The sequence below is a fragment of the Chionomys nivalis genome, chromosome 20, assembly GCF_950005125.1.
Source record: "Chionomys nivalis chromosome 20, mChiNiv1.1, whole genome shotgun sequence".
In the NCBI taxonomy this organism is placed as follows: Eukaryota; Metazoa; Chordata; class Mammalia; order Rodentia; family Cricetidae; genus Chionomys; species Chionomys nivalis.
In genome coordinates this window covers 4,647,782-4,669,071 of record NC_080105.1, presented here as the reverse complement: position 1 = coordinate 4,669,071, position 21,290 = coordinate 4,647,782, and the positions used below count along the sequence as shown (strand labels likewise).

Below are 21,290 nucleotides of genomic sequence, written 5' to 3'. Positions count from 1 at the left end.
GAGAGACTTGATCTCAAAGGAATCAGTGACCAACGACAACGCTCATGTCCTGCTCTGGCCTCCACCTGCATGTACCCACACAGCCGTGTGCACAGAACACGCACGGCACAAACGTCCACAGCTGGGTAGAGTGGCAGTTGGTTCTTTCCCTCTACCATGAGGGCCACTGGGACTGAACTCAGATCATCGGGTGTGGTGGCAAGACCTTCACCCCCAGGGTCACATTGCTGCCTTAGCATACAATGCTCTAAGCCAGCCTGGACCACACAAAGAGACAGCCTCAAAAGAAAAAACCATGAAAGCCAGCCGGTGTGTGACTCCATTGATGAGACGTCCAGATCAGGCACGTGTGTAGACAATAGCCAATGAGCAGCCTTCTGCAGCTGGCCTGGGGAGCAGCCTCCTACTCAGGTGATAGAATGTTCTGGAACTAGACCGAGGTGGCAGTACACAGCATGGCGAGTATTAAACTGTTTGCTTTCTAAATGGGGTTTTCAACTCTATGAGTGTCACCTCAAATAGTCAATCAACAAACACTCGACTCCTGCATGTGTTAGCCTCTGTGGTTCACATGGGGACTCCACGTCAAAGGTCACCTCTAGAAACAGGTGATGAATGATGGGACTGTCCCCCCAGACATGAGCGATGGGGACAGGAGGCTGTGCAGGCAGAGAGGAAGGAGAAAGGATTATTACAGAGTTTGGAGTCTTTACTAACCAGTTGGGTAGAAGTTGCAAGTGCTGTCTGGGAACAAGCTTGGCACCTCACCCATAAAGGGCCAAAGAAGATGAATCTGTCGCAATCAGACAGTTCTGACATTGAAGCGGGAATGCAACAGATGACACCCAGGTGAATGTGCCTGAGTGTGTCAATGGCTTGGCCCCGTTACCACAGCTGGCTGACCCCCCAGGGTGTGCTGCAGCGCCCCCCCCCCCAGGGGGGCTCTTTTATCTTTTAAAGATTTCTCTCTATGTAGCATTGGCTGTCCTGGAACTCCCTCTGTAGACTGTTAGAGGCTGGCCTTGAACTCACAGAGATCAGACTGCCTCTGCCTCCTGAGTGCTGGGATTAAAGGTGTGCACCACCACCTTGAACTGCCCCCCATCACCTCTGCCTCCAGAGTTCTGAGGCGGCTGCTGCACACCATTACGGTGTGTGGTGCTGGGGATGGATCCCAAGCCCAGGAATTTATAGAAATAGAATTTTGTCTATTTTTAAATTTTGTGCATATGTGTGTGGGTTTGTGCCTGTGAGTAGGAAGTCTGGATGTGGGGGCAGAAAAGAACTGAGCGGGGGTCCTCTGAAAGAGCAGCCGGCGCTCTCCTGCTGAGCCATCTCCCTGGACCTTAGTTTCTAGAAGCCAGAACTCTCACTGACTTGTCTCGGGAGGCTCTTGTTTTTTTTACTGCAGCCAGAGTTATTTTTGAAGCCTCTCTGAGCTGACGGGAGAGCCAGGCCCCTAGGGTCACTGTGCTCCAGTCAAGGACAAGAATCACCCGGGCAGGCATGGAGGCAGGTTGCTTACTCAGCTGCTCAGGAAGCTGAGGCAAGATGATCACAGGTTCAAGGCCAGCCTGGGTGACTTGCCGCAAAATGAAAGACTAAAAACAGCTGGGCTGGAAGGACCTGGCGTCATCTGGATCCCAGTTAACTGGAATGCACCAATGTTAAATTACGAGTCTTAGCCCATGCACAGCAAAATTTCCAGCATCACACACGGGTGTAATGGTGAACAGCAGCCACCTCAGTACTCTGGAGGTGGAGGTGGTGGGGGAGTTTAAGGTCATTCTCGGTTATGTAACAGGTTCAAGACTGGCCTGTGTTACATGAGATCCTACCCAAAAAATAAATAAAAATCCTCCAGAGGCTGGGGCAATGACTCAGAGGGATTCATAAGGATCTCAGTTCATCACCTCTGTAATCAGAAAGGCGTGCTAGGTGACAACTGACTGTCACCAGCACACTGGGAACAGACAGGGACTCTCTGAAGCAAGCTGGTCATCTACCTATGAGATCAGGGTTCAGTGAGACAGTGTTCAGCCTCGGTGTACAGTCAGGAGACTCCTGACAAGCAGGCCTCATATGTGCACACACCCAAGTGCACCTGTGAACACACGAGCATGCTCAGACACACACGCACACACACAGCTTTCTAGGATCAGCGAGATGCATCAGCATGTAAAGGTCCTTGTGACCGAGCTTGATGACCTGAGTTTGACTCCTGCAAATTGTCTTCTGACCTCCATGCATCTCCACAGCTGGCACACACTCCCCAGCCCGTAAACAAATGCATATAAAAAAAGCAAACACATTCTTGAACATACCCAGACCCAGGCAAACTGGGCCTGGTGGTCACTTTGGGAGAGGAGGGCAGTCAGGGCACAGGAAAGGATCCTAGAGACTGACCCTGGTTTGGCTCGGGCTGTGCATTCTCCAGGGAGTCAAGCAGATTTGGCATTGACTGAGATGAAACACTTGTGTTTGAGGTCCTGGGGGGGTTCCCTGGGCCTCACCTGATCGATGGTAGCGCTTCCATTGCTCCTGGCTGAGGAGGCCCAGCCTCCGGGCCTCCTGGGCTCCGCCTTGCAGGACAGAGGTCAAGGTGGCCTCCTCAGGCCTTGGGACCTCCAAGGAACCTGCAGACTGCAGCACGTAGGTGGGAGGGATGGCGTTGTCGTCTCTCCGGAAATGCCTGGCCACCAGTTCTAGATCTCGAGGCCTGGAGGTCAGCTGGGCCCTTAGTGCCTCCCACTCTTTCTCCTCGATTCGTTGGGGAACCAGACAGGGGCCATACTGGTCGCCCAGGAGAGCCTGGCAGGAAGACAGATGGGGCATGGGTTCAAATCCCATTTGACACTGAATGCTAGGGCTGTGAAGGAAGCACACTGAGGCTCTGAACGCCAGCCTGCTATGGCATCATGGTGACAGATACAGAAAGAGCCCTGGTCAGAGCTGGGTGTGGGGTACAGGGGATGCCAGCACTCGGGGAGGTGCTGAGGCAGGGGTGTGGGTTCTAGGCCAACACGGACAGCAAAGGAAAGCTGTCTCAGAAGAACGAAGCCCAACGACAGCCACAAGATGGAGAAAGAAGAGTGAGGAAGGGGAGAGAGAGGGGAAGATGCAGGGGGAAAGGTGATGGAAAGGGATACACAGGGGTAGGGGAAGGAGAAGAACACCCGGAAGCAGAAACTGAGGCAGGCCTGTGTGTATGTTTGCACATGCAGACCTGTGTATGCAAGTGTGTGTGTGTACATGTGGTGTGTGTGCGTGTGTGCGTACATGTGGTGTGTGTGTGCGCGTGCACATGTGGTGTGTGCGCACATGTGGTCTGTGTGTGTGTGCGCGTGCACATGTGGTGTGTGTGCACATGTGGTGTGTGTGTGTGTGCGCGCGCGCTCGCATGCTCATGCATGGGCACACATGAAGGAAACAGGCAAGTTTCTGGTGCTTTGAGTCGGGCTCCCACGTTGCTCCGGCCTCAGCCTCCTGAGTAGCAGAAAGGTCCGGGCCACACATCCTGCCCAGGACTGTCAGGCAGTTCCTCCATCCTCACAGCCTCCCAGGAACAAGGTCCAGCCCACCTCAGAGGGAGGTCTGGGGTTGGATCCACAGAGCAAGGGAGGTTCTAGGAGCAGCTGGAGCCCCAGGAGGCCAGCCAGCCTCTAAAGGAGGTGTGTGGGGAACCTGAGGCCTGCTAATGAGTTATTTACCACAGACCCGTCTCTCCAGGGTCCCAGCGTGGGTCTGACTTCGTGGAAAGTCCCCAACAAGAGTGACAGTGATAGACAGGCTCTGGGGACAAAGCGGGCAATGCTGTGGAGGAGTCGGGAGACCTCAACTCGGAGCTGCAGGCCTGTGGATGGGGGAGGCCTGGGGACCCTCCTTCCCCGTGCAGCTGGAGCGTCTCTTTTCTCAGCCTGCAGTGAGGGCTGGGAGTCACTTTCCCTGCGGCATCTCCCAGTCCTTTCTCACTTAAGGAAGCATTTTCTCAGGGCTGGTAAGATGGCTCCGTGGGTAAAGGCATTTTGCAGTGGAGTCAGACAGCATGAGTTCAGCCCCTAGAACTCAAATGGTGGGAGGAGGAAGCGGTTCCTGCAGGTCGGCCTCTGACCGCCACATGTGTGCCAAGGCCTGTGCCCTGTCGCCATAGATAAATAAACACAGGGAACAGGACGTGCTGGTGGCGCAGGCGCCGTCCCGGCGCTGGAGGTGGAGGCTGGAGAATTAGTCAGCGACCAGCTTCAGTTTCATAGTGAGTGTGAGGCCGTCCTGGGCCACCTGAGATCTCTTCTCAAAAGGGAAAAATGAAACCCTGTTCTCTCTGCTAACTCAACATGATTTCAGGTCTCTGGGAATAATAACTGAGAAAGGGAGTTATATACAAAAGGGCATTTTTATCATGTGTGTGTATGTGCATGCAAGTGTGTACATGTGTGCATGTGAGTGTGTGTGTGTGCATGTGTGCACCTGTGTGTGTGTCTGTGGTTTGTGCACATGGAGGCAAAGGTGTATACAATATGACTCCTAGCCCTCTTCTATCTTATTAATTTTTAAAAGTTTATTTACATGTGTGTGAGTGTATGCTGTGGTGGACGCAGTGTCCGCAGAGGCCAGAAGAGGGTGTCAGATCCCCTGGAGCAGGAGTTTACAGGCACCTGCAAGTTCCCAGATGTGGGTGCTGGGTCCTCTGGGATCACAGCAGGCACGGCTCACTGCTTAGCATCTCTCCAGTCCACACTCAGTCTCTTCAGGAATCCAACCAAGTTCTTTGACTGCCGAGAACTCACTGACTGGCTGGACATTGAGTTTCAGGGATCCATCTCGTCTTTGCCCCCTGGTGCTTGGGATTTGAACTCAGGTCCTCATGCTTGCACACCAGATACTTTACACACTGAGCCCTCTCCCCAGCTGAGAAAATAACTTAAAGCAGTAGCAATGAAAACATACTGGGAGCCGAGTATGAAGAGGACAGGACACAGTCTGAAGACACCAGGGCACTGTAGTTAAGTCATGCGACCAGGCATGGCAGTGCACACCTTTAATCCCAGCAGGAGGCAGAGGTAGGGGGTCTGTGTGAGTTCCAGCCCAGCCTGGTCTACACAGTGCATTTCAAGACAGTCAGAGCTACACAGAGAAGCCCTGCCTCAAAAAAAAAAAAAAAAAAAAAAAAAAAAAAAAAAAAAAAAAACTTTTAATTTTTTAAATTTAAGCCAAAACTGGCATAGTAGGCTTCTTCCTAATATGCATTCTTTGCTTCCTACCCTATAATATTGCCGTGAAGTTTGGGGGGCATGTAGCTCTTCTACAATTACTTTTAGTACGTGCTAGCTACTTTTTTTTTTGCAACTTTCTAAATTTTGAGCAAATTAAAAGTAAAAATGTTTTAAGAAGTTGCTATGCCACCTTGCATTCTGTAGCACTGGGGTAGCTATTTGCTTTTGGGAAACCACCAGAAATTTCTTTCCAATAGGAAATTTGTAACTCTGAATCAGAATTCTAGAACTCCTAGGCTCCTCCCCCTGTACCATTATTTTCAAGTTTTCATGAACCAGTTGCAGATACTTGCAACTTAATATGTTCCTATGCCAGAGTAAGGATTCATTCCTCTGGATTTTTATTAAAGTTTTTAAAGACAAATAAAAAAAAAATCTTGAATTGAAAAAAAAAAAAAAAAAAAGCAAAACAACCACAACCACAACATGTTAGACACATCCGCAGAGGCGTGCCTCAGCTCTTGCCCAGTCCCAATGTTTGCTTTGCTCTTCTTGCGAAGGGGTCTCATCATGTTGCCTAGGCTGGCCTCCAAGTCATTAGCTCTAAATGGGACATCTCTCTCAATTCCCTCCTGAAGGGACGGGAAGAGCACTGTGGATATGTGGCTGTTGAGTGCACAGACCCATGGCAGCTATACCTGCACATGCCCAAGCCAGCTAAAATCTGTGTGTGCGGGAGAGGGGGTGCCCTGGGCCGAGACCCTGTTGGCGGTCCATGACTGCTGGGGGAGAGAGAGGCACTTTGTTTCAAGGGTGGGACCTCTAGCAGGCTGCAGGCTCTGGGATGGCCGTGTGCACTAATTGGACTCATCCGGTTACCTTTTTAAAAGACACAAAAGTGGGAGGAGGGGTGTCTGGGAGATCAAGGGGAGTAGGCAGAGGAAGTTGGGGTGTATTTGATCAAGATAAAGTGTATGAAGGTAAGAAATTGTCAAAGAAGACATTTTTAAAAATATTTTTTAAAAACAGACTTCTGGGTTGAAGTAATCCTCCTGCCTCCGTCTCCCAAGTAGTTGCGATGACAGGTATATGCCTGCGCCTCCAACTTCTTCTGCTTTGTTCTCTGAGGCCACACTAGCCTATAGGACACTCTAGAAATCTAGGAGATTGCTAATCCGTGATGCCAACACACTCACCATGATCAAGGCAATGCGAATGCTGCTGCGCAGGATCTGTAGCCCTTACCATGGGCACTGAGGTCATGTGAGAGGGTATGTGCACATGGGTGCAGTGCCCGCAAAGGCCAGAAGAGGGCATCAGACCCCAGGGACTGGAGTTATGGATAGTTGTGAGCCACCTGACATGGGTGCCAGGAACTGAACTGGAGTCCTCTGCAAGACCAGAGTAACACAGATTTTTTTTGTGTTGTTGTTCGTCTTTTGTTTTTCGAGACAGGGTTTCTCTGTAGCTTTGGTACCTGTCCTGGAACTCACTCTGTAGACCAGACTGGCCTCAAACTCACAGAGATCCTCCTGTCTGCCTAACAAGTCTGGTATTAAAGACATGCACCACCACTACTGGGCTTAATTTTTTCTTTTTTTATTTTCATGAATTTATTTACTTACTTTTTAAAATTTTTTTATTTATTTTACATAGGAACCACAGTTCACTTCCCCTCCCCTTCTTCTGCCCCACCACCCAAAGCACAGGCTCTTAACTACTGGGTCTGAGGGGGTTTGTTTGTTTTCTTTCAAAACAAGGTCTCTTCATGTGTCTCTGACTGTCCTGGAACTCTCTCTATAGACCAGGCTGGACTCTGCCTCCTGAGTGCCGGGTACTCTCAGCTTGGTTTTCTGTTTGTTTGTCTTCCACCTTCTGAGACAGGGTCGGGAACTTGGCAGATAAGGATGACCTTGACCTCCTGCTCCCCCTGCCCCCACCTCTGGGTGCTGGAGTTACAGGCCTGCTCCATCCACCAGGTTGGAGATTATTTTGGTGACAGAGGAGGGTACAGGTGTGTGTTCCAGACCAGCAGAAACATGGGGCATGGCCTCATAGACTATTTACCCAGATGCCAAAGCACGACCGGCCCCTTCTCTCCGCCCCCTTTGTTCCTGTTTGCTCATTCAGTTTGTTTTGGATTGGATCTCCATCCATCACTCAAGCAGAGAATCCTGATTTGTAAGTTTTCCCCCTTAATAAGTAACTATCTATCTCTCAGTTCTGAGCCAGTGTGAGATTTCTTTTAAGCACACGATATCTCTACCATCAATGGGTTAATTTAAGATATAAGAGCTAGCTGCAATACTCTTAAGCTGTTGGTCAAACAGTATTACAAATAATATAGTTTCTGTGTGATTATTTCGGGTCTGGGCAGCCAGGAATGAATAAGCAGTCTTCCATTTACATATATAAAGTGGACCAGGTGGTAAGAGTGAAGGGAATTTTAAACCAGCCTGGAAGATTCCCTCCCAAGTTATCATTATACTCTCCAGCTCACTTACTGTTGCATTTGATTACTAATGCCTGATTTCCAGCTACTTCTGTTACTGATTAGTTATGTCTGTCATGACCAGTTTGTGGGGAGTGGTATGTTTGCTAAACTGCCACCCACCGTCTCACTCTTCTGTCTGCATAGCTGTCAGGAGCCACACTGTGATGGAAAACAAATAAGGGCAACTCCACCTACCCTGGCACACTCACCACAAAAGCTGGTCCTACAGACGTTCTCTGGCAGCGGTCAAGTTCTTCTAAGCAAAGTTCTGTGGTCAAGCGGTCCGCAGCCTGCGTGTCTGGGACGCCCCATCTCAGATCAACCGCCTTGGGATAGAAAAATGAGGTTTCTGATGACTGATTTGTTCTACAATTTTGTTCAACTGAAGAAGTTTCTCCCGATCAGCTTTAGCAGCATCTCTCTTCTAGGGGTTTCTAGATTAGACAAATTGGAGGCTAGGGATGTAGCTAAGGGGTAGAACGCTTGCCTAAAATCATGAGTAAGGGGCTGGGAATGTGGTGTGTGGCAGATGGTTTGCATAATGCATATGGCCAATCCTTGGATTCCATCCTACACCAGAATAAAGGAACAAAAGTGGTACACCTTAAATCCCTGCACTTGGGAAGGAGGCAGAGGCAGGCGAATCTCTGTGAGTTTGAGGCCAGCCTGGTCTACAGAGTGAGTTCCAGGACAACCAGGGCTAACACAGGCAAACCCTGTGAGACCTGGCTCAGAGGTTAAAAGCACTGACTCTTCTTCCAGAGGACTGAGGTTCAGTTCCCAGCACCCACATGGCAGCTCACAACTGTCTGTAACTTCAGTTTCAGTGGATCTAACACCTTCATACTGGCATATATGCAGGCAAAACACCAACACACATTTTTTAAAAAATTAAAATATATTTTAAAAGAAAAAAATTTTAAAAAAGTGTATTCTTGCTATAATAAAAACAGGAAAACAGGCCCACACTAAGGGGACGTCTTCAGTAGCTCCCAGATTCCCACCTGTCTCTTTTTCAGAAGGTCATAGTCATGAACTTCAAGAAAAGACCCTTGGGCTCCTGATGCTGATGCAGGAGGGAAGGTTCTGAGTTCAAGGCCTATCTGAGCTGCAGAGAGACCCTGTCTCAAGGGAGAAGAGAAGAGAAGAGAAGAGAAGAGAAGAGAAGAGAAGAGAAGAGAAGAGAAGAGAAGAGAAGAGAAGAGAAAAAAACAGTTTACTTAAAAACAAGTTTGTGGGGCTGGAGGGCTGTGTTGGTGGTTGAGCACTTGCTGCTCTTTCAGAGATCTGAGTTCATTTCCCAGAGCTGCACTGGGTGTCTCATAGCAGCCTGAGACTCCAGCTCTGGGAATCCAGAGTCCTCTCCGGTCCACACACACACGCACACACATGCAGCACACGCGTGCACACAAATGCACGTGCACACACGCACACACACGTACATGCATGCACACACACACACATACACAAATAAAATAATACATCTTGAAAAACAAAACCAGGCCTGGTAAGGCTGAGGCTGTACCTTGGTTGGCAGGGTGAGTGCCTGGCCACAAAAAGTCCTGAATTTGATGCCCAATGCTGTCTAGCACGAAGGGCTGGGGCATGCCTCTTATCCCTGCACCTGAAAGCGGGGGAACTTGAGCTCAAGACCATGGTCAGCTACACAGCACTGCCAATGTCAGCCTAGATTTCACAAGACCCTGTCTGAGCAATTGAGAAATTCTGTAGGAAGCTGATTGTCTCTCGCCTTGTTCCTTGTTAAAGGGGAGCATGTCCAAGCTTGCTAAGAACAGGCTTTGGGAGGGAGGACATTGAGACCAGCAGGAAATGACCCAGCCAATTCTCCTTAGCAACTACAGGTCCACCTCTGTCACCGACTGGCAGGGAGCTGGGGGAGGTGGAAGTGGAGGAGAGTGTTGGGAACTGGGCAGAATGGCAGCCTGTAGCGCTGGCCCAGTGAAGGCTGGAGTGACAGGAAGACAAAGGACATAGGGAGCTGACACCACCTTTGTCAGTTCAGCAGCCTAGAAAGAAATGCATACCCTGAGCAAATGCAGCAGCGGAAGCCAAGGTTGAGAGGGGCAGTAGCCTCCAGTCGACCCCCCTCCCAGGATAGCCAGTTGCTTGTGCCATCTGCCTGGGGCACCAGCGAGGGTGTTAGGTGTTAAGGTGACAAGCACAGGGCTTTGTGAGCCCTAAGTGTGTAAGATTCTTTTTCTGCCGCTGTCTTGTTCTGATAGTGCAGGGGAAGGACCCCAGGGCCTTACACATGTGAGCCAAAAGCTCTACCCCCAAGTTCTGTTTGATTTATTTTATTTACTTATTTTGAGACAGCATCTCCCTGTCTTTCCCAGGCTGGCCTTGAACTCTGGACTCAAGCAATGTTCTTCCTTCAATCCCTGAAGTAACAGGAAGCACAGGTGTCAGACATTTCACCTGACTCATTGTCCCCTTGTCTCTGAGCTTGAATTCTGTCTCTTAATCAATGACAGGAATAGTAGAATTCCCAACCCAGTTCCTTCCTTATTTTCTTTTTTCAAAAATGTTATTATTATTTGTGTGTGTGTGTGTGAGAGATGTCCTTCTGTATATGTGTTGCTTTTATTGGTTGATGACTAAAGCTGTTTGGCCCAATAGCTTAGCAGAGTAAAGCCAAGCATGAAATCAAAACAGAGATAGAGTAGGCAGAGTTGGGGAGATGCCACGTATCTGCCGAAGGAGACAGATGCTGGAACCTTACCCGGTAAGCCACAGTCTCGTGGCAATACACAGATTAATGGAAATAGGTTAATTCAAGATGTAAGAGCTAGCTAGAAATACCTGAGTCATTGGCCAAACACTGTTGTAATTAATACAGTTTCCGTGTGATTTTTTTTGGGTCTGTTCTCTGTGTAGCCCTAGCTGTCCTGGAACTCACTCTGTAGACCAGACTGGCCTCAAACTCAGAGATCTGCCTACCTCTGCCTCCCTAGTGCTGGGATTAAACATGTGAGCCACCACAGCTGGGCTGCATGTGTTATTATTTCTTTAATTATGTATATACACAATGTAAACACAAGTGTCTGTGCATGTGCAGTACCCTTAGAGGCCAGAAGAGGGCAATGGATCTCCTGGAAATGGAATTATAGGTGGTTGTGTGTTGCCTAATGTGGGTGCTGGGAACCAAACTCTGGTCCGATAGATCAGCAGCAAGTCCTCTTGACCACTGAGTCATCCCTCCAGCCCCTTTATTCTGTGTGCTATATGTGTGTGCATGCTCGTGTGTGTGCGCGCACGTGCACACAGGTGTGTGCCTGTGCGTATGGAACCCCAAGGTCAATGATGTCTGGCATCTTCCTTTACTCCTCCCATCTTGACTTTTGAGTCAGGGTCTCTCAGACTGGCCTCCACGACCACTGTGCTCTGGGACTGGACCTGTCTTTGCCCAACTGCCATGTTCAGACTACAGTCACACGCCACTGCACCCAGCTTCTATGTGGGTCCTGGGGTCAGAACTCAGACGTTCGTACTTGCAAGGAAAGCCCTGCACTTTCTCAGGAGTCTATCAAGAATGGAGCTGGGAGCCGGGCGGTGGTGGCGCATGCCTTTAATCCCAGCACTCGGGAGGCAGAGGCAGGTGGATCTCTGTGAGTTCGAGGCCAGCCTGGTCTACAAGAGCTAGTTCCAGGACAGGAACCAAAAAGCTACGGAGAAACCCTGTCTCGAAAATCAAAGAAAAAAAAAAAAAAAGAATGGAGCTGGGCTTTCTGCCTCCTCTGCCACCATGGCACCACAGAAAAGCTTGTGGAGAAGAGGGCCCAAAATGAGAGGCTGGTTTTGAAGTTCACCCTGGAGAAGTCGGAGGTCATGGATGCTGCCAATTCCAAGCAGTTTCTCCAGGAGAGATTCAAGGTGAACTGGAAAACTGGGAATCTTGGGAGGGGTGACCATCAAACAGCACAAGAACAAGGTCATTGTCACTTCCCAGCTTCTTTCCCCAAAGGTATTTGAAGAACAACAGTTCCTGAGACCAGCTATGTGATGTTGCCAGCAACAGAGACCAACGAGCCGGGCGGTGGTGGCACACCCTTCATCCCAGCACTTGGGAGGCAGAGGCAGGCGGATCTTGAGGACAGCCTGGTCTACAGAGCAAGTTCCAGGCCAACCAGGATTGTTATATAGATAAACCCTGTCTCAAAACTGCACTACTTCCAGGGTAACCAGGAAAAAGAGGAGTGCAAGAATTAAGACACATTGGTCTGGGCTGTTTTGTATGAATTCATACACAACATTTAGGAACAATAACGACAAGAGTGGGGCTGACCTTTAGAAACCCTGTCTCACTTGGCAAGGTGACAAACGCCTTTAATATCAGCACTTGGGAGATAGAGACAGGTGGATGTCTGTGAGTTGTAGGACAGCCAAGGCTACACAGAAAAACCCTGTCTCAATAAACCAAAACCACCAAGAAGAAGAAGAAGAAGAAGAAGAAGAAGAAGAAGAAGAAGAAGAAGAAGAAGAAGAAGAAGAAGAAGAAGAAGAAGAGAAGGAAGGAAGGAAGGAAGGAAGGAAGGAAGAAAGAAAGAAAGAAAGAAAGAAAGAAAGAAAAATGGATGAAGCTGTGAAACTGGGGGTGGTGGCAAGGATGTCCCCCAAATGGTTTGGAGGCTAAGGCAGGAGTATCAGGTCAAGGCAGACTTTGTTTGGAAGGAGTATGGAGAGGGCTGGGTGATACCAGGTCTCTAAGGTCTTGTCTGTAGCATGAGGCCCTGAGTTCCATCCCACGAACCCATGAAGAAGCCAGGCTTGGCCGGGCAGTGGTGGTGCATAACTTTGACAGACTTCATAGCCTGCTGCCCTCTACACTATCCTGGGCCCCTTAAGCTACAGAACTCTTTATGGTGGGGGTCACATTTAGTCACACCTTAAGCTTTACTGTGCACAGGGACTGGGAAATCTGTTCACCAGCTTTTGGTCAAAGTTGTACTGGACTTAAATGTGCCTGAACTAAATCGCCTGGGGCCAGACTCCAGAAGCCTAATCCAGTGTAGCTGGCTAAGTTTTGCTGAACTGGGTTTCCTTCTTGCCTCTCAAAGATCATTTCTCTATTGATCATGGCTTTGTAGGGACCCCCCCCCCCGCCCAGTGGCACACGCCTTTAATCCCATCACTCAGGAGGCAGAGGTAGGTGGACCTCTTGGAGACATAGCTCAGTAAGTAGTGTTTACAGGTCAGTTGGCAGAGTACCTGCCTAGCACACGAGTCCTAGGGGTCCAGTACACACCTGTCACCCTGTCACTTGGGAGGTGGAAGTAGGCGGACGATGAGTTCAAGGTCGTCCTCAGCTACACAGTGAATTTGAGTCCAGCCTGGGCTAAATGAGACCTCGTCTCAAAAGACAAAACAAAAAACATTCTGAGTTTTGAGACCCAAAGCTAAAGCAGCAAACAGATGACAAGGGGCCGTGTGACTCTGGAGAGACCACAAATGCTTACCTCGAATGTCAAGCCGTGTTTCCGGCAGAAGCTCTGCACCTCGGGGTAGGCAGTGCACTGCAGGGCTTCTCGCTCTGCGTCCATATCTGAAAGACACAGCCGGAGTGTGTTCCAGAGGAGATTCCAGAAGTCTGTCCTGCCCCTATGAGTTCTGTCTCATCAGACCCTTGCAGGGTTGGAGTCTTAAACAGCAAAAAAATACAGAAGAAGAAGAAAAAAAGAGGAGGAGAGGAGGGGGAAGAGAAGGAGGGAGAAGAGAAGGAGAAAAAGAAAAGGAGGAGGAGGAGGAGGAGGAGGAGGAGGAGGCCAAGATGACTCTGCCCACCTGCCCCACAGGACAGAAGAAGAAACAGATCTTGAAAGCTGTCCTGACTTCCAAACACGTGTGCGTCCTGGTGCAGATGTAACTCTCTCCCCAGAAAGACCACACACACAAAATTGATGAAATTTAAAAATTTCATGGAATCAAATCAAAGAAGCCAACTGTCTGGAACACCTGAAGTCACCTGTGTGAGTTCCACAAATATGACCCCCCAAGACACCCTCAGGCCTGGCCCAGCAGGGTGAGCCCGAGCTAAGTTAGGGCAGCCAGATAAAAGGTAGGTCAGGGAACATGGGTGGATGGGGCCCTCAGGACCCAGCCCGGGAGGTCACGTTCAAGTACATGCTGATCTATTCCAGGCTCTGCTTCTAACACACTGAAAAATTATTCCCAGATCCTCTGAGATGCAGAGTGAACCAGGTGTGACTGTTGTGCTGACACAGAAGCTAGAGCCTCACGTTACGCAGAAACTCCACTCCTGAGCCACGTCCCCAGCCCCTCACTGGGGATCCTAGCCAGGGGCTCCACCCTGAGCCACGCCCCCAGCCCCTCACTGGGGATCCTAGCCAGGGGCTCCACCTCTGAGCCACGTCCCCAGTCCCTCACTGGGGGATTCTAGGCAGGGGCTCCTCCATAACCCAAAGTAAGTGACTCAAAGTGCCAATCAAACTCTAACTTGGGAGCTGCCAGGATGGGGAGTCTGGGATTCGTCTTCCACTCGCTTGTCCCTTCCCAATCTGTTTTATCAGCTTTATAGGCTATTTGGATGTGTTCATAAAATTCTTATCGGATACTAAGTTCAGGCCCTCGTGCTAAGCATAAGGGTTACATCAAGAGACACAGCAACGTCTGAAATCAGGGGCTTGCGTGTGACTCTACCATCTGAACTTTTCAGGCATATGCAGAGTCTGGGGAAGCCTGTCGAGCATGTGTGGGGACCCCAAGCTCAGTTCCCAGCAGATCAAAAGAATACATGCAGTCCACGCGGCAGACAACAGTGAATCTTCAGCGGTGTCACCAGTCAATTGCCACACAGCCATTACCAGAATATTAAACAGGGCTATGCACGCCTTTAATCCCAGAACTTGGGAGGCAGAGGTAGATGGATCTCTGTGAGTTCTGGGCCAGCCTGGTCTATAGAGTGAGTTTCAGGAGAGCCAGAGCTACACCGAAAAATCCTGTCTCGAAAAAATATTTTTTTTAAAAAGTGAATAAATAAAATAAAAATTGAAAAGTAGCACATACCCTGCACTGGGAAGAAAAACCAGCAACGCCCAAAGCACATGTCTTCTAGCAACCTGAGATCTGAAGGCTAGCTTTGCACTTGAAGACGCTCATCCAGATCAAACTGAGAAAATGGACCATTGGGTGACCTATGGCATACATGCTTGGTGACAGTGCTGCATGCTCAGAGACAGTGCTGCATGCTCAGAGACAGTGCTGCATGCTCGGAGACAGTGCTGTAAGCTCAGAGACAGTGCTGCATGCTCAGAGACAGTGCTGCATGCTCAGAGACAGTGCTGCATGCTCAGAGACAGTGCTGCAAGCTCAGAGACAGTGCTGCATGCTCAGAGACAGTGCTGCATGCTCAGAGACAGTGCTGCATGCTCAGAGACAGTGCTGCATGCTCGGAGACAGTGCTGCGTGCTCGGAGACAGTGCTGTGTGCTCGGAGACAGTGCTGTGTGCTCGGAGACAGTGCTGCGTGCTCAGAGACAGTGCTGCATGCTCAGAGACAGTGCTGCATGCTCAGAGACAGTGCTGCAAGCTCAGAGACAGTGCTGCACGCTCGGAGAGAGTGCTGTGTGCTCGGTGAGAGTGCTGTGTGTTTGGAGACAGTGCTGTGTGCTCTGAAACAGTGCTGCATGCTCAGAGACAGTGTTGTTTGCTCAGTGACAGTACTGCATGTTCAGTAAGAGTGCTGTATACGCAGTGACAGTGCTGCATGCTTGGTGACAGTGCTGTGTGCTCAGTGACAGTGCTGCATGAACATGACTGTAAAAGTAATCACATCATAGAAATTGGGAGCTAATGCAGATTGGGCATTTTCATGCATACATGGTTTTATTTAATGTGAAGAACACGCAACTGTGTGCAGCTGTATGCAGCTGTACTGTCGCAAAGCTCTTAGCTTGGTTAGAGAGAGAACCAACATATAGTTTAAAGCATGGGTGTACTGAGATGGCTCATTGTGCGAAGGGGCTTGCCATCAAGTCTGAAAGCCAAGTTCAATTCCTGGGACCCACTTGGAGGGAGGAGAGAACCAGCTCCTGAAAGCCGTCCTCTGCACGGCTCGTGTGCACCCCACACAATACATCTATGAAAATAAGGCGGACTTAGGAGTGTAGCTCGTTAGTAAAAGTGCTTGCCTAACACAAACTGGGTTCAAAACCCAGAACAACAGCATAAAAAAAATAAACAAAAAGAAATATTTTCTAAAAAAAAAAAATGCTTGGGCAGGAGGTTAGGGGTGTGGCTCAATAGAAAACACTTTGGGGCAGACACGAAGCAGCCCCTTGTCTGCACGCAAGTCCCCATCCCCAGCTCTTGAGTGTGTGCGAGATGCTGGGTTCTTCCTTCTGCGACTGCCAAGCACACACAGGCGAAGCACAAGAGAAGCACACAGGACACCGCTTGTGACCATTGGGTGCAATGTCAGGCCACTCACAGGACTGCATTCAACTGTTCATATGATGGGAAAAAAGCAGAGGACCCAAGAGGACCCCTGGCAAGGGTTCTTACGTGGGTCACTGGCTTATCTGTATTCACACACATCTCTTGGAGGACCCTGTGAGGCATAGCCACCATCGAGAGTGTCTATTTGTCTCTAGCCCCCAACCTGCCCTTACCTGAGATGGCAGAGCTGATGAAGATGGCCACACTGCTGCTGGGAAAGGGTGCTGGGAGGGAGCCCGCCTGACCCTGGAGAAGCCGCTGGCGAGTGCCAGGGCTAAGGGGGCCCACACTCATGCTTCCCATCAAGGGCCTGAGACCCATGCACCTCACACCAGTGGCTGAGGAGTCCCTCTGTGAGGCTGGCCAGGCACCGCCATCTGGAAGAGGGGGTGTATCCCAGGCTCTGTGGGCCCTTGGTTACTTGCTGCCTTGGTCACCCCAGCATTCCTTCGGGGTTGCCTAGATGCTGCTTCCACTCTGCTTGTCTGCAAAGACTAACAGGATGTGGAGCGGCGCTTTCCCCGGTTGCTGGATGTTGTTCTTCAGGCACCAGAGTCTTCTTCCAGCTTCTCATGGAAGCTTCAGTAGTTGCCATAGCAACCATGGTTCACAGCTCTGGGCACCGGAGCCCAGGGACCAGACAATCTTTCCAACACCAGGCTCCCCTGGGGCCTCTGTGTAAGTTGAGCCTAAGCCCAGATGTGCAGAAGGAGACCAAGGGTTTCTGGGAGCCATCCGTAGCCCTGGCATTGGGTCGAGACTCCTCTTTGTGCCTCTCATAAGCCAGTGTTCATGCACCGTGAAAGTAACGCAAGATGGTTGTCTCACCTGGAGCCTTACGCTGCTCCAGTGTCTGCAGACATTTATGATGTTCAGGAATAGGAGTGCCAGGAACGTCAAGAGAGTGGAGACTCTGCCTAGGATCCCCAGTGAGGGGCTGGGGCGTGGCTCAGGGTGGAGCCCCTGGCTAGGATCCCCAGTGAGGGGCTGGGGGCGTGGCTCAGGGTGGAGCCCCTGCCTAGAATCCCCACTGACTGGTGTAGAAGGCTCAGATGCAGTCTGGTTTCTAGTCTGCATAAGACCCCAGCGGTTCTCTACCTGACCCTTTTGACAAACCTCTATCTCCAAAAATATTTACATTCTGATTCATAACAGTAGCAAAATTGCAGTTATGAAGCAGCAATGAAGATAACTTTATGCTTGGGGGGGTCACCACAGCACGGGGAACCTTCCCAAAGGGCCGCTGCATTAAGAAGGTCGAGCACCATTGTGCAAAACTGACTCTCAGTGCATTTGGGGGACAGGGAAGGAGTATGGTTGGCGACGAGCGTAGGGAAGGGAGGAAATTTCCTGGCTGTCTCTAGCTTTCCCCACCTCCCAGTCTTAGGGAGCCCAGTGACAGGCATAGACGTCTCTCTTGTGGCAAGAGCACAGCCTCCTCCATTGTCTTCTTGGAATGTGGAAGCGCCACGCCTCCTGGTCCAGGCATCTGCCCTGTCTTTGTTAACAGAGAGCAAACGCCCTCAGGTCATCTGTTTTTCATGTACTCTGTCAGGAAGCATCACGGGTCAACGGGTGAATGAATGTCAACGTAGCCATGGTGACAGAAGAAGGCCCTGAGAACACACGGATTTGCAAGGCGTCAAACACAGAGTGTTTGATATGTGCACTATATTATATTGTATGGTAGTTATATGAAATATTAATATGTACTACAGGAATGGCTTGGTATGATGCTGTGGCTCACCTGCGATCCCAGCACTCTGGAGGGTGAGGCAGGAAGGTCATGTGTTCAGATTGACCTGTGTGTATAGCAACATCAGTCAGTCCCCAGCACCTACACAGTGCCTTACCTGTGGCACTGGTAACTGGTAACTCCAGTTCCAGGGGCTCTGACACCCCCTTCTGGCTGCTGAGGGCGCTGCACACACATGGTGCATATATGTACATGTAGGCAAAACATCCACTTAAAATGAAATAAATAAATCCTTTAAAAACAGAGCAAAACAAAAGAAAGCTGGCAAGAGAGATCAGAGGGTAAAGGTGTTTGGTCTCTGGAGTCTGCGCACAGGCTACGAAAGGAGCATACCAACACACACGAGATCAGCTCACGCTCCAGCGCCACGAGCCCTTAACTGCCCCCTCTGGGTGTTACAGGAGGCTCCTAACTCTTTGGCCTTGATCTTCCCCACAAGAGCCCGCGTTTCTTCCCCGTGCTCTGAGCCTGGCCTGCTCAGTTTCCTCATGACACTGAGCCACTCTGTGGGAACCTACCCTCACTGCCACCAAAGCCCACAATCAAAAACATGTCCAGACTCGGTGTCTCCACGGGGACAGGATTCCCCTTGGTTAAGAAGTCTTGGCCTAGCCGGGCAGCGGTGGCTCACACCTTTAATCTCAGCACTCAGGAGGCAGAGGCCTCCTGTAAGTCCGAGGCCAGACTGGTCTGCAGAGCGAGTTCCAGGACAGGCTCCAAAGCTACAGAGAGACCGTGTTTCTAAAAACAAACAAACAAACAAACAAACAAAAGCTGCCCTGGTCTGAGCAGGTGTGATGGCATAGCTGTAGCCACAGCACATGGAGTGCTTGCTGAACACGCTCCAGCCCCTGCCCCTGCCCTTGGCACTTCACGTGCAGGCACGGCAGTGCACCCTACAGTCCCAAGTCAGAAGGTGGAGGCAGTGTGTGTGTGTGTGTGTGTGTGTATCTTACGAACTGGTGAATTCAAGGTCAATCAAGGTCAATCAGTCAGACCAAGGGTGCGGGGGTGGGAGGGATGGGGGGTGGGGGGGTGGGACAGATGCCGGTGCTGGAGCAGCAACAGCTCAACGCCAGCCTGGGTTAGCACAGCACATCGAGGCCAGCCTGGATTATATGAGATCCTGCCTCAAAAAGGCATATGGTAGGGAAAGAGGAATGAGGGGAAGGGAGAAGGAAGGAAGGGGGAGAGAAAGAGGAGAATCCATTTCTAGTTTAGCTTCAGGGCCTTTGCACATTAAACCCAATCAGTGTGACTCACATTCGTTCCCATTTTCAGAGCAGAGTTCCCAGTCTCCTCTGAAAAGGTTTCCTGAAGGTGCTTGACTTAATGGCCCCTTCCCACCACCCCCGTGGAGGCCACCTTGTGTCCTGTGGAGTAGGTACTCACACCCGTGTCCTGTGCGGTGGGTACTCACACCCCGTGTCTTGTGGAGGTACTCACACCCCGTGTCCTGTGGAGTAGGTACTCACACCCCGTGTCCTGTGCGGTGGGTACTCACACCCCGTGTCCTGTGGAGGTACTCACACCCCGTGTCCCGTGGAGGTACTCACACCCCGTGTCCTGTGCGGTGGGTACTCACACCCCGTGTCCTGTGGTGGTACTCACACCCCGTGTCCTGTGGAGGTACTCACACCCCGTGTCCCGTGGAGGTACTCACACCCCGTGTCCTGTGGAGGTACTCACACCCCGTGTCCTGTGCGGTGGGTACTCACACCCTGTGTCCTGTGGAGTAGGTACTCACACCCTGTGTCCTGTGGAGGTACTCACACCCCGTGTCCTGTGTGGTGGGTACTCACACCCTGTGTCCTGTGCGGTGGGTACTCACACCCCGTGTCCTGTGCGGTGGGTACTCACACCCTGTGTCCTGTGGAGTAGGTACTCACACCCTGTGTCCTGTGGAGGTACTCACACCCCGTGTCCTGTGCGGTGGGTACTCACACCCCGTGTCCTGTGCGGTGGGTACTCACACCCTGTGTCCTGTGGAGTAGGTACTCACACCCTGTGTCCTGTGGAGGTACTCACACCCCGTGTCCTGTGCGGTGGGTACTCACACCCTGTGTCCTGTGGAATAGGTACTCACACCCTGTGTCCTGTGGAGGTACTCACACCCCGTGTCCTGTGGAGGTACTCACACCCTGTGTCCTGTGGAGGTACTCACACCCTGTGTCCTGTGGAGGTACTCACACCCTGTGTCCTGTGGAGGTACTCACACCCTGTGTCCTGTGGAGGTACTCACACCCCGTGTCCTGTGCGGTGGGTACTCACACCCCGTGTCCTGTGTGGTGGGTACTCACACCCCGTGTCCTGTGTGGTGGGGCACACCCTGTGTCCTGTGGAGGTACTCACCCTCAGGGCGCTCATCTCTCCATTTTCAGTTGCCCTGGGAACGTGGGTTCCACAGATGCACTCCTGGCTCTCAGTAAGAGGCTTCCTGAAGAATCTGTGCCTCAGTGGGTTCTTGGGCAGCCACCCATCATTTTGGCTCCCGAGTGTTTCTTCAGACACCTCAACAAGAGTGTGTGGGGGTCTTCCCCAAGCTCAGCACCCTTTGCAGTGCCTGCTCCAGGCTCTCCTGGGGACACCAGCTTCCCTCTTGATGGCAGGCAGAACACCAGCTCCGAAGTCCCTGGGAGAAGGAAGTTGCCTGGGCCCAGAGCCACCGTGAAAACAAGGCTCTGTCTTTCCTGGTAGCTTTTGTCTTAGGTACTTTCTGGTCACCCCACCGAGTTCTCCCAGCAACTGGGATAAAGGAAAGGAACTGTGGAGCAGCCCGGGCTGGGCGCCTGGCCAAGCCCGGTGGTTAACTGTTGTGTGCCAGGTTTGAAGGCTCTCAGCAGAGTGTGCCCTCTATGGAGGGGGGCGTTGCAGGCTGCTGGTTGGTTTGTATCTGTCACCAGCACGGTGAGGAGAAGCTGTGATCCTATCCCAGGGCCGCAGGATTGTTGCTCTTCCTGAGGACCCGAATTTGGTACCCAGCGCCCACATCAGGTGTTGCTCATGGCCACCTGTACCTCCATCACCTTCTGGTCTCAGGGAACCACAGGGGCCTGTGCAATATGGGTCCTTGAGATCTCAAACCCAAGTCATCCGGTCTAACTAGGAAGCCCAGTGGGGAAGGAAGGGTGACATTCGGGGCTGGGTATGCTTTGCCGAGCATGCAGAATGTGGAATAGTCATGGCTTCCATCACTGTGATGAAACCTCGTGACAAAAAGCAACTTGGCGAGGAAAGGGTTTATTTTAGCTTCCGGTCACAGTCTGATGGAACTCAAGACAGGAACTGAAGGAGTGGCCGTGGAGGATGCTGTTTCTGGCTTGCTCCCCGTGGCTTGTTCAGCCTGCTTCCTT

The 21,290-nt window shown here is 51.0% G+C and overlaps 1 protein-coding gene across 4 annotated transcripts in view; it reads right to left on the bottom strand.

The window, feature by feature from the left end:
- Nwd1 (NACHT and WD repeat domain containing 1) overlaps window positions 1–20,557 on the bottom strand; it is a 131,814-nt gene extending 111,257 nt beyond the window's left edge. For 2 of the 4 annotated variants that reach the window (XM_057752605.1, XM_057752609.1), the window contains exons 1-4: window positions 20,290–20,557; window positions 13,185–13,270; window positions 7,917–8,033; window positions 2,514–2,811 (exon numbers count right to left, since the gene is read on the bottom strand). In XM_057752605.1, coding sequence (XP_057608588.1) covers window positions 2,514–2,811; window positions 7,917–8,033; window positions 13,185–13,268 — 499 coding nt within the window. In that variant the 5' untranslated portion in view covers window positions 13,269–13,270; window positions 20,290–20,557. The remainder of the gene's footprint in view (window positions 1–2,513; window positions 2,812–7,916; window positions 8,034–13,184; window positions 13,271–20,289) is intronic. The other 2 variants (XM_057752606.1, XM_057752608.1) reach the window with 1 other exon arrangement.
- Window positions 20,558–21,290: the final 733 nt, after the last annotated feature.